Below are 16,541 nucleotides of genomic sequence, written 5' to 3' on the forward strand. Positions count from 1 at the left end.
GCCATGCTTCGGCAAGTAGTAAACAGTTCAAGAGTCCTCTTACCAAATACAAATCACTGGTCTAGGCTTCTCTAACCCAAATTCAATTTAAGCCCTTTTGAAAAGCCAACTTTGCACAAACAGGCTTTTTGTTGGAAGAGCTGTTACCTGTGTGCTTGTAACCAATGCAAAACCATACCGATAGCATCTATGTGAACGGGTAACCCAGATAAGGGAATGTGAGACCCCATCTACACCTGAACACAGCAAACTGGGAGAGCTGGGAGAGCTGGAGGGGGCAGATTCAGAGCCCTGGCCTCACAACTTAGTGCTGAGCACCTGCGGTGATTCCCATTCACGTCAGTGCTAACAGCAGCAGTGTGGATAAAGTCTCCATTTATCCAGGAAATGACTGTCACATGAGAGAGTTACAGGGTAGGGATGGTGTGCTGCTTTCCAATGTCTTTTAAAACATAATTTCCAGGGAAATATTACTTAGAGAGACAGCTTTGACTGTTCTGCAGGTGGGAAACAGAATTTAAAAGAACCTAGAAGGATCTTCGCGTTCTGATTTTGATTGGTTTGCAAAATGACAAGTTTTAAAGACAGCTGTTAAAATAAAGAATTATGCTGGGGCTTGGACTCACAGTGTCCATCTGCCACACAAAAGTCAGGCGTGCTGGGCCAGGAGAGGCATTTGAAAAAAATCCTTATTCCTGAGGATATCCAAATTAATTCTTCTCCTCCAAGAAAGAAGGGCAAAGTTTTGCACAGTGCTTGCGGTTTTGCATGCTAAACAGTGCCTGCTTCATGTAGTGTATACACAGAGGGTCACATTCACTGCAGAACACAGAACACAGCAAACGAAATCTCATTAAAGGAGATAATCTCTTTTTCCTTCACTTATAGTTCTGAGCAAGTGGACATAATATGTTTGTAATTGTAAATATAAAGTCTGAAAACATACAAGAAAATACTGTATGGTCAGTTAATTCTCGGTTTCAGCTGAGGATGTTTCTAAGGGCCAATCTGACCTAAAACATACAGGTTTTTTAAAGTTACCCAAAACCAAATTATGTCAAAGCTAGTTAAAAATGATGCCACATTTTCTCCTCTTGGGCTTTACAGAACTGTGTAAAATCCAGATGTCTATTCATTACCCCAAACTTGTATCATGAAGAATTGAGACAAAGCTTCACCACATGCAAATATTTAAACAAGAGCAAAAACTGATTAAAAGCTTCAATTAGAAAAGTTAAATATTTCATTTACTGCTGGTTCAAAACAAATGAATGAGATAGATAGTATGATGGCAGACCTGCCCTGCTCCTAACCCATGCTCTTCATCTATACCATATCCATGTGGTCCACTTCTGGAGAACTCTCAGTGATCATGACTAGAGGCCTTCCGCCATCATGGTACATGCAATTTGCCCCTGGGAAGAGCAGCTGCCCTTCTGCTATTTCACTTCTATCGAGTCCATGTGGTAGTAGCCACCACATTAATCTGAGGTCTGTCTTCCACGCACACCACCACGACCATGTAGAACTACTAGCATCCAACAAAGAGCACGCACCACAAAGAGGGGACTGAAAAGACTGACCAGGCAATGTCTCTTACAGAACACGAGGCCTTAAGATAATACCTGCAGACAGGCACCCATCTTGTAATACCTGGTGATGAGAAGGCTGAACGTGATGTTTCTACAAGTATCATTATTGGGAAAAATTATGTTCTTTTTTTTCCACGTCAAAGAAAGAAAAGCAAATGTGAGGCAGCAGCTTTTTCAGCAGTGGTCAATCACAGAATCAACTAGGCTGGAAAAGACCTTTAAGATCAAGTCCAATCACGCCCCCAGCACTGTCAAGGCCACCACTAAACCATGTCACTGAGGGCCTCATCTACATGGTTTTTGAACACTTTCAGGGATGGTGACTCCACCACTGCCTTGAGCAGCCTGTTCCAATGCCTGACCACCTCTCAGTGAAGAAATTTTTCCTCATATCCAACCTAAACCTCCCCTGGCGGTTTCCCCTTGTCCTATCACTTGTTATTTGTGAGAAGAGACCAGCCACCTCCTGGCTCCATCTTTCTTTCAGGTAGCTGTAGAGAGCAATAGGGTCCCCCCTGAAACTGTTACAGTAAGATATTTTTGCTTTCCATTTCTTGATGGCTTTGAATTGCTTTCCTAGAACCTACTACCAGGAAGAAGTAGAAAAGAAGGTCTTCTCAAATCTGTGCTTCTTTGTGCAGATCTGGGTGAATGACAGTGAAGGAACTGCATTTTGCCCAATTTAGAAGTGCAGAGGTAAGCTCTAGCAGCAGTTGGTGCATTAAACTCTGACACTGAAGGTTTGCCAGTCACCGTCACCTACTATGAGTGAAAGAAAAAAGGATTTTTCTCTGTCATTGACTTGTTGAGTCAAAACCTATTACTAAGTTTTTCTTTGCAAATGATCTCTGAGAAGAAACTAGAAATGGTGATGAGAAACTGTATGACACAAACTATGACATTTAAAAATCAGGCTTGGATTTTTTTCAATTCTATTGAAATGCCTTTGCTAAGAGCCTGTCTCTTTCCTCAAGAACACAGGGATACACTACCTTGGGAGAGCCACCCCCACTCAAACCAGTGCATCACGTATCTCGTTGGCCTTCTGAACAGGGTCAGAGAAGTTCATACATATTGGAGCTTCCTCACAGAAAGAGCTGGAGGAATTTTTTACTTCTAGGATATCTGCTAGACAAACTCTTGCCTTTTCATCCAGCCTTCTATATTAGAACTCCGATGTCAGAGGCAGATAGAAGAATATTTACACTGATCAAAATAAAGATAGATCTACCCAACATTTCCAGAGTAGTTTCAGAACAACTTATCTGGTCTACACACAATGCGTAAAACAAGCACATTCATGCTAACTGTAGGAGCCTGTGAATAACAATAGCAGCAGAGATGGTGGGAAGTGATTAAACAGAGTGGTTGGCCAAGGGAAGAGAGCATTCCAGCAAAATTACTTCCAAATATAGGGAATAACATGGAAATTTCAGACACTGGATGTGCAAGTGGCTTCTAGTGCAGTTTTCTGAGAGTTTTACTATTACTAGAAAGAGCTTTTTGCCAGCATTTCAATGAGGGTATTCTGATGCAGATTTTGTTCTTTACCATGACACAGAGACAGAACAGATTTATTTTGTTACTTCCAACAACATTCGATAGCTTGAAAATAGTTAACTAATGATACTAAAATCTGTACTTAAAATGTAATTCAGTTCTGTAATTATATTTCTTATGCACGAAGACAGAAATAAACTAGAAGAAGAACCTATTAGCCCTTTTGCATGTATAATTGAACACGTTTGATATTACTAGGTAACCTTTGCAAGTAACTGGCTTTGAGTTTATGCAGAGAGGTGAACGCTTGGAATACATAAATAACAATAAGAGCAGATAGGTTTTTGATTTTGTATTCCGTTCTTTTCTTGTTTGTGCCTGTTAGATGCAGTCAGACGTCCCTGGTTTTTTTTTTGGCCATCCACAGAAACATCTGAAAGATCTGACTTTTGCATCATTTGGGTGCAGTAATGAATAAGAACTGACATCAAATATCAATATTATTGGCCCAGCTAAATGGTAGCTGACATCCAACTGGACTGCTGAAGAGGTAAACAAAATTGAAATTTTGTTTTTGTTTAAAAACTGTCAGACATTATTTGTCCTTCAGTGAATCAATGGAAGAATGACCAAAATGCTGTCTGCATTTTGGCTTGGGGAGGTAAAATCGGGCAGTTGCTATATCAAGCATACTTTTTAGTTTTCCTAATATAAACTCTAATTCCCAAACCACTTTTTTCTTGTAGGAAAACTTGGTAACCTCTGTAATAATTTCTTAACCTGCAGATATCATGCAAACAGCACAGCAGATACAGATAAAGGTAAACAAGAATCATACCCTTATTTGAACACACATAAGGGAGGAAATTTTGTTCTACTTTAAATTCATAATGATTCAGCCAAAGAGCGACAGTCTTTATACTTCATTAGCATAGGTGATTTGACAAGCTGGGAAAATGCTGTGCAAAGTATGTACAAACAAAGTATGTACAAAAAGTAACTTCAAATGCTATTTAGGCCCTACTTAGATTTTTTTATTACATGTCAACATTCAAGAACAGATCACCATTCCTTGTATGAATGGTACTGTATGCTATGGCATTGTTTTCCCCTAGTTTTTGATCAAAACCACGTACTGATGTAAAAATGTTAGTGGTTTGATTTTTCATGTTTACATGAATTATTCCAGATTCATAATATCCTCCCTAGAATTATCCACAACACAGAAGGAGAGGGCCAGGGCTGACTTGGACATCCCTGCCTTGATGTCCAGATGTCGGCACTTTGGTAGCATTGGAGCTCCCTCCACCACCTTTTGCCCACCATGAGCCTACATTTGTGCAGTCACATGGAATCCACCAATTAAATGGGGTCACCTCAAATCCCAGTAACATTCAGGAACTGGGGAAACTGCCTCTTTAGGTGCAGTCTCACTTGGTTTTCCCTATATTTGGTATGATTGCTTTCCCAGGTAAGATGTATTCGCATGTATCTTTTACTGCCCTCAGAGCATTTGAAGAGAACTGAAGCACACGCAGTGGCCTCTAAAAAAACATCCTTATAAGCACATACACATTTCTACTCAAAGGCTTAGCCCTCAGTGGAAAAGAAACATCCGAAACATTTGTCTCTGCAAAGTTAGTTGTCTTATGGGGCATGGGAGTAAAAGGGACAGTATCATTAACTTTTAGGAGGAAAGATGCACTTAGGTATATTTTCAATTCAAAAACAGCTGTATGGATTTTGCTGAAATGTTCTCAAACTTTCCACAGGCAGAGAACCAACTTGGAAAGCCACAGGATCTATCCATTGCTGAAAGTGTTCTATTTTATGTCCTAACATAACCACAACTACAGAAGTTTCTATCAGGGCAATGGCACTACCCACCAGGCTCTCCAGAGCTCATGTCCCAGCAAGGCAGCCTCCAACAAATGGCCATGTTTCAGGTGCCAAATGGGCAGTTATGTTGCATAGAGAAATGTCTAATTATGGAATCTGAGCATTGTTAAGAGTTCTGGCTGTAAATGTTGCCCACTTTACAAAAATCTATTTACTACAGTTTCAGAAGCATGGTTAGTAAGCAGATTTAACCAGTTTCACAGAGCTTAATGAGGATTCATTCAATTTGTATAAATGCATTATTCTTTTTTTCCTTCTGCCTCATCAAATACTCTTCCCCTAAAATATCCCTTAATATCTGGAGGCACTGCCTGGGCAGCTCTCCGATGTAAGTGGAACTTTTTTTCTTTGTTGTATTTTCCCTACAGTACTTTGCGTAATTAGAATTTCACGTTCTTTCAAAACTCCTCTGGGCACCAAGCAGCCTGAGACATGACTATCACAAGCCCACTGAAGTGGAGCTTAGGAGCCCCCTTCAACCGACCTATATCCTAAGCAGAAAAACGAGTGAATCTCTTGGGATCTTTCACCATTACTGCACCCACACAGTCCGACTTGTAGACAAGACTTCTGACAAAGCATCTGCAGACCTGTGCCATTAGGATATATTAAATAAATAAATACTCAGGATTCTGTCAGCAATCAGTCTTCAGTTTTGCCACTTTACACTTGAGAAACCAGTCTTTTCCAACAAATCTTTGCCTGGCTGCAAAGCTGCTTTGGACAGGCCCAGCTATTAGGCTTTCCGTTGGACACTCTGGAAGTGATCTTTGTCCAAACAGTCCATGATCAATCTCCAAAATCTTTCCCATGAAAGTATGGTTGAAAACACTAATTAGTTTCCATAAACCCTTCTTTACGCATCAAATATGCACCCTTTAACAAAAAATATTGTCATTCCAAAGACCTTAATCAGCTTGCTTGGGTGGAATATTTTAATTTCTTAGAGGGCAAGCACTAGAGGGTAAGAAAACAGTTCTCTGGTGATACACTAGTTGAAAAACAGCACTTGCTTTGCTAGCCAACCAATGTGGCAACTGTAGCTTGTACAACTCAGGACCAACTATTTAGTCTTTTCAGTACTTTTCCAGTACATACAGGGTTAATTTATATAACTGCAATTACAGCTTCTGAAATTATATTCCTCACTCAGTTTAATCAATGCTGAACTAGAGGTTTCCATTTTTACTAATTCAATCATTGAGAATGTCAACCAATGATTTTAGTCTAGAGTTTAATGCCAACTATAATATTCTTTATCAAAATAACATGCTTGTCCGGGAGATTATCAGCACACAGTCTCAGCTTCCTGTTAATCACTATAGGTCACATAACAGCATGAGGCTCTTTGTAAATATTCATGTTAAAGACAGTGCTATAGTACTGCTATAGTATTTCCCCCACAATTTTTGCGACTCTTAAACATTCTTTGTTCTACGCCATGGCGCTTCAAAATACTGAGAGGCAGGTTGTGCCTGTCAAATATACAGATACATGCATGTGGCCAAGCAAGAATTAAGATTCTTTGGGAATTTCTATTCTCCTCTTTGCCATAAGTTTATCCTGCACTTTCTGCTATGTCAGCCCCTAGCGTCTGGCCTACAAACAATAAAAAAGCGTAAGGTGGTAAACCAGTAGCTGATACTGATCAAGAAGAGTATCTTCAGGGTCTCCTTGAGTGGTATCTTTCTCTGCTTGTAATGAAAACAGCAGTGAGAGCACAGGAGCAGGAACATCACTGAGATATTTTTAAGGAAAGATAGTCCCTGAGAGGAAAGAGTGCAAGTGGTAGCGGAAACCAGCACATGGCTCTCCACTTCCGCACCAGTTTAAAGAGCTGTGTGGCCAGGAGAGCTACGGGAACCATACACAGAATTATATAATAGAATCATAGAATGGTTTGGGTTGGAAAGGATCTTAAGATCATCTAGTTCCAACCCCCCTGCCAAGGGCAGGGACATGTCACACTAAACCATGTTGCCCAAGGCTCTGTCCAACCTGGCCTTGAACACTGCCAGAGATGGAGCATCCACAACCTCCCTGGGCAACCCATTCCAGTGCCTCATCACAGTAAAGAACTTCTTCCATATATCTAATCTAAACTTCCCCTGTGTAAGTTTGAACCCATTACCCCTTGTCCTATCACTACAGTCCCTAACAAAGAGTCTCTCCCCAGCATCCTCATAGGCCCCCTTCAGATACTGGAAGGCTGCTATGAGGTCTCCACGCAGCCTTCTCTTTTTCAGGCTGAGAATTATAGATGGTTTGGGTTGGAAAGGACCTTAAGATCATATACTTCCAACCCCCTGCCATGGGCAGGGGCACCTTCCACTAGAGCAGGTTGCTCCAAGCCCCTGTGTCCAACCTGGCCTTGAACACTGCCAGGGATGGGGCAGCCACAGCTTCTCTGGGCACCCTGTGCCAGGGCCTCAGCACCCTCCCAGGGAAGAACTTCTTCCTAAAATCTAACCTAAATCTCCCCTGTTTCAGTTTAAACCCATTACCCCTTGTCCTACTGCTACCAGAGTCCCTCTGTGGTATCCTTGTAGGCCCCCTCACATCACATCACAAATGTTTTGATCATTTCAGAGTATTTCATATCACCTCAAAGAAACACTTTGGAAAAATTACTTCCCTTCCATTCAGATCACAGTCTGTCACCAATCCAAGCAAAATGATTCTTTTGAGACAACAGCTATAAAATTAACCATCCAGGGAAAAAACTACCAGCAAATTTCGTTTAAGTAAAGTCACTAAATGATCATGCCAAAGGAGAATGGCTTAGATATTGTGCACTGATCAAAGGAGAATGGAGACAGGCACAAGGACGGTGCATTTTCATTATAGCAGTCTTTGGGACCCTGCTCTGGCTGGCAGGTATGTGTCACACTGAACTGCTCTAGATGTCATTACTAATACTGAATTCAGCTGCAGAGGTATCTATTTCACCATAGAGCATGACAGTATTTACCAGAGCAGGGAACACGATGACTAAAAAAAAAAAAAGAAACCACAAAACCCCAAGAAATTCGTACTCAGAACTTACCTTCAGATTGAATGTAGCATGATTACAGGAATGCAGGTGACCATAGAACGTGTAGACACGGAGACCCTAGCAATTAAACACAAAAATAAAGCAATTAAATAATTTACAGTGATATAAATTATTCTACCCTTGTAAACAGAAAGACCTTGATTTTATGGCTGCATGCAAACCAAGGCACTTTGTGTGCCAAAAGCCAGCTCCTGGTTGCTAAAAGAGGAGCACATTTCTCACAATTACTAAGGAAATACATCCTTACTTTACATAATAGCTAGCAGAAAAGGTGCATTGAAATACCACAAAAAAAAAAAAGCCATCTCCCTTGCCAGAGGGTTTGAATTAGAAGGTGTAATCACTGCTGCCAAAAGACAGAGCTCTTGCTCTTAGGCAGTGATTCAGTACATGTCTCTTGATATTCCACACACACCATTAAAGTCTTCCTTAAGGAATCACAAGCATGAAATCAAAATTAATTATCTTTTGTCATCTTCCACATTAGGCATAAGTGACCTACACAGTGCAGTAACATATGTCAGATGTCATCACTGATGTCTGACTTGTTCTCCCAGTGCAAGAGGCATCCAACCACAGCATCTCCTGCTAAAAAACTCCAAAGTCTTCAAGATTGGAAGACAGAGGTATTAAAAATAGACGCACTTCTCTGTTTTCATAAAAATCACTGGCTTCACAGGGAACAGCAGCAAAAATACTTTCTATTAAAAGTCCAAACCCAGCTTTGAACAATGCAACCATAACCTGAAGAACAAGTTTTCACCCTAAGAAAACATTTTATTGACTCTGCAATTGAAAGACTATTTGTTGCATTTTTCTGGAGAGACAAAACAAACCCAAACCTAGATCTGAAATTGCTCTACTCATCCTAGCAGTCCTTCTTTGTACATAATTCCAGCTTGAATCAATCTTTCAGGAGCAGAGGTAACATAGCTTAATCATACCTCTGTCATGCTTTTAAGTTTAAACCATCAGCTTAATTCCATTTTTATTTTCCCAATTAAAGCAAAAATTAAAAATCACTCCTTCTGTGACATAAGATACTTGAATTCGCTTTTGCACTGACAAAATCTCCTCCATGAGGAGGTTTTATCATCAGCACGCTTTATCAGTATATTCTCACAGTTTGCAACAAGTCCTTTCAGGCAAGTAGTTAATGAGGTTTGACCCCAAAGTAATTCTGAAGGGACACTACTTGATAATGCTCTGTAGTTTATATTACATCTCTGAACCATTTAGGAGAAGTCAGTCCAACAAAACAGCAGTTAAAAGGGATTAGATTGCTGTTGTAAATATCTCGGGGTTAAGAGCAAAGAGGGAAAGAGCTATTGAAACTGAAAGGCAGTGCTGATGCAGGAACATATGGGTATTCATTATCTGCAGATAAATTTCAGTTGGAATTTAGAAGACAGTTCTCAAACAGTGAGATGCAAAACCTCCCCTCCGCTCCAAGAAGTGGGGATAAAAAATTCTCATTAATCGCAAGAAGCTGCTTGAAAAGGCTGGAAATAAATGACCTTCTGCTGCATGTCATCTTTGGCCTGAACTTGAAGACCAAGAAGACTCTTTCTGGTCTTGTTCATATCAATACAAACATCTGATAAATCCCAGCATTTAATGCTTCGCTGAATTCCTTTTGTTTAAAAAATGTCACCAAAAAAAGGCAGCGGGCTACTTTGGCAAGTGCCATTTTCTATCTCATTTTATTTTTCATTTACCTTTCTGTCTTGAAGCAGTCTGCTTCAAGGCTGCAGACACTATTAAGATCAAACTAGGAAATTAGTATTATTCCCATGGAAGGATTGCAAGACAAAACAAGAACAAAACGCTCTGGACTATTAAAAGCAATCCACTATCTTTAAAGAGCAAGCACACCACACACTTTAAGCATAAAAGGATTGGTAAAGCACAGTTCTTGAGTCCTCCACAGTTTTCAACAGACTTACAAGGGGAAAAATGCTAAAAAAACCACCCCAAAAAACCTGCCTATTTACATGATTTCTAAATAAAAAAATATGAACTGATAAATCCCAATGAAAAGAAAATGTAAATAATTATTATCCAATTCTAAACTCACTGTTGGAATAGAAATGTGATCACACCAAATTCCCCAAGATTGACAGGCAAATTAAATTTTATAAAGGTAACATAACAGGAGACAAAGATAGCCAAACACATAAGAGCAGTCTAGAAAGGAAAAAAATCAAGGACATAAAATCTATCTTGTGACCCAGCAGCAATATCAGTTGTACCCAGTCCATGGTAACAAAATCCTGGTGCATGTTTTGCATATAAAAAGTAGTCCCTGTGAAGTAACTGCTGTTGCTCAACAGGGCGTAGTATTTACCCTCAGACACTCTCAAAAACCAATATATACCCAGTAATCTTTCCACAAATGCAGAGAAAGCATGCCATCACAAACCATCATGCCATGCCACAAAATGAATGTAAATGCTCTGATTTCCCTTCTGTAAGTCAATTCAGTATAAAGCCTCTGAAAAGGATTTTAATAATAGTAATAACCATAATAAAAGCTAGACAAAGGCAATGGTTCTGTAAAGTGTTTCTCAATATTATTGCTGAAACTTATTTTCCAAATGCCACTTTATTTTTATTCAATGCACAGCTAGTGTTTTCTTTACCAACACCAGGACATCTGAGCTTTGCATACACAGATGCCATGAAAACAAAACTGGAAAGCTTACTATTTAGCTGTAATGTCCCAGCAAAATCAAACAGTAATAAATATTCTCAGAATCAGAGCTCATGTTAAGATAGGACTGAGTTTTCAGCATCAAGAACTCAGCAGTAAGTTAATGATACCCCTTTTGCACATGCATTCTGCCTTTCAGTCTTTAATTATAAAATTATAACACCACCAGGACCCCTGATTCATTCAATGTAGAACTAAATAGGGCTTAGACTCCCTTGGAGAAAAGTTTGGAGCACCTCTGCTTCGGCGGAATTTCACTGGAGTGCTTTGCAAACCGGTCTGTGGCTTACTAACAGCTTCTTGTCATCCAGGAACCAGCTGTATGCATTTGCCTTTTACATGAATTTCTTTAAGGTTCAAGATGAGCAGGGGCAAACTTCTGGGACTTGTATCACAAGGATAGAAGCAGAGGAAAAAGGAGAAGCCTGTCTTAATGCTAGGGGAGTTGTCAGGGAAAATTAGGCTCCTTTGCTGCTACCTTCAGAGTCTCACTGACAATTATCCCACTGACAGAGATGACATTATTACAAATTGAGAGTAGGAGAAACAACAAAACATCACAGCAGAAGTCTGCAGCTGTTAAAAGACCAATTTTTTTCCCACATTTAACCCACGGGGTCTATCCAGTCTCCTTGCATACGACGCTGTAGCAGTATAAAGGACAGTAAATTATGGAGAATATATTATTATTGTTAACTGAGTCATCAGGTCTTGATTGAAATCTTAATGGAGGAAATCTCAGTTCTATTCACTCCTTGAGCTACTGCCCAATTACATTAATAACCATACATTCTTCCTCTGCAAAAAATAGATAATAGCAATGTTCAAAGAAAATAAAATACGATGTGTTCCACATTGTTTTGCTGTGGGTTTGGTGGGTTTTGGTTTTTTTTAAATGATTATTCACACATGCACACACACACATAATTTTCCAGTTTGAAACCCAGAAATTAACATCAGAATCAGCAGTTAGAAACACCATGGCATTACGTTATGGAGCCAATCAACCTCTCAGCTTGCACTGAACACAGACATTAATTGCCTGCCTTGGACTGGAGCTATCTGAAAGACTTCAGAGAGAGAAAACATTTCTTTTTTTTTTTTTTAAATGCAATCTAGTATTGTAGAAAAGCAGCTTGACCTTTGGAACTATGGATCCACGAACAGTAATCCTGCTGCAAAAGTAGCTAAACAAGTTGCCTAAATTTGAAAGATTTTTTGTTCTGACTTACATAGGCTAAAAGGCCAAGATTTTGGAATCAATAGTGAAATTCTGCTGTAAATCCTCCCTATAGGTATACCACGGCAGGACAAGACAGGCTGAAGACAAACGTAATTAATATACTTAGCTCTGCTTAAGTAGAATTAAGTTCAACTATTAATTATGTAACACAGCAGTTGAATCTTCCTATACCTATTTTAATTACCAGTTCAGCAGCAACAACAACAAACTTCCAAACCTAACAAGTGACAATTCAAGCAACCTCTGGAGAAAATAAACAGCCTAAAACTGTTGAGCATCATTTAAAAACTACTCATGTTTTTCAAACTCTGCTGCTTTGATTATTTTTCTACATTTTGAATGCCCTGCTATACATGAAAGTCTGACATGAACAAACTTTTTTTTGCCAAGTTCAAAAATCAAGACAACAAATCTATTAGATCAAGATGAGTGTAATATACTAAGTGCAAAACATAATTATAAGTTTGATATGGTATGAGCTTTTAGATAACAACATCCAAGTATCAGATTTATCTGAACAGTGCTCAGATAAGAGAGTTATTTGTAATTTCTTGGTTCATTTAGAAATAAACGCAAAGAAATATTGATTCAAAGAACTTGTTAAGAACTCGCCAACAAAGTTTTAAGTTGACAAGCAGGTATTCTTTATTGCGGCGCCAGGAGACACGGGGACTCCCTCCTCCTACCATGTCTCACCGCAGCGTTAAACAGACCGTGTTTATATTGTTGTTTAACATACATATTCATTACATTTCCGAGAACTGCTTTATATAGATCTATGCCCATTTTCGCATGCACACAATAACGTGGTAGTGGCCTTTCGGGACCCTGGTGGTTGTTTCTTCATCATCTTAGTCTTCATCACTTCCTCTTCTAGTTGAACTTTAGGTTTGGAAAGTCCCACTGTCATGTCAGCAACCACTAGTCCAGTTCTGGCTGGTCATCGTGAAACATTTACCCAAGATGCTTTCTCACTGTCATCTATTACAATATCCTGCTTTTTCAATGTCATCTATTACAACGCCACAAAGCCTAACTGAATTTAACTATACTTGTACTTCCTTGTCTCAATATGTTCATTCAGAAGGACTAAACTAAGAAAAGTGTTCAAACCATGAAGCAGTCAACATTGGAACTGTTCAGCTCATTCTCTTCATTAAAAAGAAACAAAATCTTGCAACAGTTTTTTATGAAAGGTTTACTTTTACTTGGGGGAGAAAAATAGTGTCTTGAATGAAATTTCTGACCTTACATAGGTAATCTTTTTTCAGAATAATCTAATGCTTAGGACGCTCCCTTCACTAGACTTGAACTTTTCCTAAAGGAAGGGTCATATTAGGTGTTCCATGACTGGTACTATCATACAGTGGCTATTGACTCCCTGGGGAAGGCCTAACCTTTCTCTCAATCGCCCTTGCTGAATATGGCCAAGTTTCTCTTTTTTTTACAGCAAAGAGCGACATTGAAAGGGCAGCTCCTACTCAAACCCTTGCCTTACTCATTACACAGACTGACTGCTTGGTCTACCTGCACTTCGCATTAGCAAGGCACTAGCAAGCTCTGAAGGAAACATGAGACCTATCCAGCAGAACAGTGGGCTCTGAAGTCACTCCATGCTGCAGGGGAATTGCCTGCATTGTTGCACTGGAAACTTCAAAAGGGATTTGGATCTCTTTATTAGAGTATAAGCAAGGTAACTTTTAAAAGAGAGAAAACTCATTTTCATGGGACATGACAGGCAAACACAAAAACTGGAGGAAAGAGTCTAAAAACACCTCCCCCCTCTACCTTTCCAAGACAGCTCCCTTCTTTCCAGCCCAGTCTCTCCTTCCAGCCCAGCCTGTAATAACTCACTTCAGCAATTTCTTGCATTACATGATGTCTGTGTGACCCCCCGCAAGGCCAGCCCAGCTGCTCGCAGCAAGAGCCGCGCTCTTCTCCATCTGCCCCTGTCTCACCCAGAGGGCACCACTCAGAGCAAGGCAAACTGCATCCATCTCCCAGCTCCTTTCTCAGAGGCATTTTGAGCACAGGATGTACAGTATCTGTACAGTAAGCAGTGAACAAATTTGGAAAACAGTTTTACCATCTGTCACCACAAGTTTGACTTGATAAGCTCAAACACGGAACCTTCAGCATGGAGTTTGCTTCTGTTCTCCTTGCTTGGAATAGACCCTGGGGGGGGGGAAATCATGAAGAGAAGACTGTTTCTTGAAGAGAAGACTGTTTCATGAAGAGAAGACTGTTTCTTGTTAGACTAAGGGCATTACTCAGACATTTTGTAATCCTGTAATAAATATAACGATTTATATATTAATGAGCAAATGATTATGAATAAGATGAATCAAGAAAATCAACCTCCAACCATGTTTTGTGTGCCTTATTACACAAGGATTCAGGGAGGCGGGTATGTACACTAAAGCTGAGTACATCTGCTGTTGGGCCCTTTGCTATTAAAGTGATCTCTCTTTCTCACGGACAGCTTTTGATTTATTTTTTTTAACTTTATTCACTACATCTTCCTAAAGAAATGAAAGAGAATTTTGGATCTCTTAAAAATGCATGAACTTACATAACACTTTCATACTGTGAAACATGAAAAACTTGAGAAACAGTGTTTTTCTAAAGCTAGGTAATAGAAACTAGAAATAGAGCTCTGCCTGCCTGCTAAGCCTAACACCATGTTTTTCATCACAGACCAGCCTTCCTTTCACTTCAGAGTTAGTGGCACCTGCTATTAGAAGTACAGGACAAAACCTAAATTAACCTTGCTCTCGGACACTCCTGAATTACCTCATTTTTCTGCATCTGAACTTTCACCTGAACATAGCATTAATATGTCTTTTGCACTGAACATGCAGTCATATTCATTTTCCTTAATTTGGAGGAAAAGTATGTTTCTAGACCAAGACCTTGTATGCTAAATCTGTTCAAAGTGAACCTCTAAGGCTCTCCTAAAAAACACTAAAACCAGGAGTTTATAATAAGAAATGCTGACAGATTATATTCTTGCCAGCATAATATAACCTGACTCTAAGATGAATGTTTCATGAATTAAAAAAGTTGAAAAAAGCTCCTCTGTTCAGCTTTGTTCTTGAGATGAAAGTGAATTATCTTTTTGTCTTCTACTGACAGCTGGATTTTTGAACAGCAGTCTGCGGAAACCTGTAACCACAGGCAGTATTTAAACAGACATGACCATGTGGGATTCTCTCCTTAGTAAACTCCTCTAAGCAACATCAAACTTCTGACTAGATAAGGAGGAAAAAAGGTTTTCTAGTAAGCAGATGCCTTCCTGAACTTGTGTCTGTGAAGAGAGAGAAAAGTCATCTCCACTTGGAGAGATCACATGCCTGCACAATTCCACCAGCATGGCCATGACAGACCATCCAGGGAGGAGGAGGAGGGAGAAATTTCTTTGCTGAACCCATCATTCCTTTAAAAGAAAATAAATAGAAAAAAATCCCTCAGAGATATTGAAATTCTTTTACTAACAGCAGACTTGTGTATTATTCACCTGGTTGATATTGGCAGATGGCTTCAGTAACAGAATTTACTGCATCTTAATGAGGATTTGTAAGGCAGGTTAACATACATCACTGTCAGCACCAAAAAAAGCCAAATTTGGTTAACCTTATTTCTCCTATCCAGTGTAACTTCTGGATGTTCCAGTGAGGGAAGGACCAGCAGTTCAAGAGCAGGGATGGCCAGGGAAGTCCCGTATGCTGAAGCTCATTAACTGCAGACTTCTCAGTGTGAGATACAGCCTTTTCCCCACAGAATTAGGCAGCCCACATTTACCATAACTAGAGCTTACTTTAAATTAACTTGGTATTCCAATAGCTGGCAAAACATACCACCCGTTTTCAGCAGAGTAATGTGTGAATGACAGAAAACTAGAACTGTCTAATATGAAACATTATGAGCTCTACTGTTTTAACGTAAAAACAAGATCAAAAAAATTAATTATGAGTGAAAGCTGCTGGTGCAATATAACTGGAAAAGTTATGAGTGCAGTGAAAGCACAGAAGAGACACAAAAGAGTTTCTGTTGGCTTTGAAAATGAAATTACATGAAAGCAGAATAAAACAATGAATGCATAATTTAATTATACATGAGAAAAAGGGAGAGGGCTACATGGGAAACCCTTTCTTCCTTCCCACATTGAAAGGTAGAAAGTTTGAAATTTAAGTTGCATGCTTGGCAAGTTTTTACTTTTCCTCTGTTTAGAAGTGAACTGCATCTGGCCTGCACAAAAACTACAGAAAGAATAAGAAGCTGTTCACCTGTAGAAAGTTCAGCTTCTGCACACGTACAGCTTCTACAGCTGAACCTACCACTCCTGTGCATTGACTGCACTCTAGAAATGTGTTTCTTCACCTGCTAATCCAACTCTGCTCCAGTAACAGAAGCCTTAAGAAAGCAGCAACTGAGCAAATCCCCATGATACCCTATCTTCTGATCTTATCTGGAGATGAGAAGTTAAGTATCTGTCTGAAGGATTTTAGTGCTTTGAAAACCTTAGGCTCAATTTTGGCC

The 16,541-nt window shown here is 39.6% G+C and overlaps 1 protein-coding gene across 1 annotated transcript in view; it reads right to left on the bottom strand.

Moving 5' to 3' along the window:
* SPAG16 (sperm associated antigen 16) overlaps nt 1-16,541 on the bottom strand; it is a 408,668-nt gene that overhangs the window by 116,236 nt on the left and 275,891 nt on the right. Inside the window, exon 14 of the mRNA XM_030487793.1 lies at nt 8,038-8,103. Coding sequence (XP_030343653.1) covers nt 8,038-8,103 — 66 coding nt within the window. The remainder of the gene's footprint in view (nt 1-8,037; nt 8,104-16,541) is intronic.

This window comes from Strigops habroptila, chromosome 5, assembly GCF_004027225.2.
Source record: "Strigops habroptila isolate Jane chromosome 5, bStrHab1.2.pri, whole genome shotgun sequence".
Classification (NCBI taxonomy): Eukaryota; Metazoa; Chordata; class Aves; order Psittaciformes; family Psittacidae; genus Strigops; species Strigops habroptila.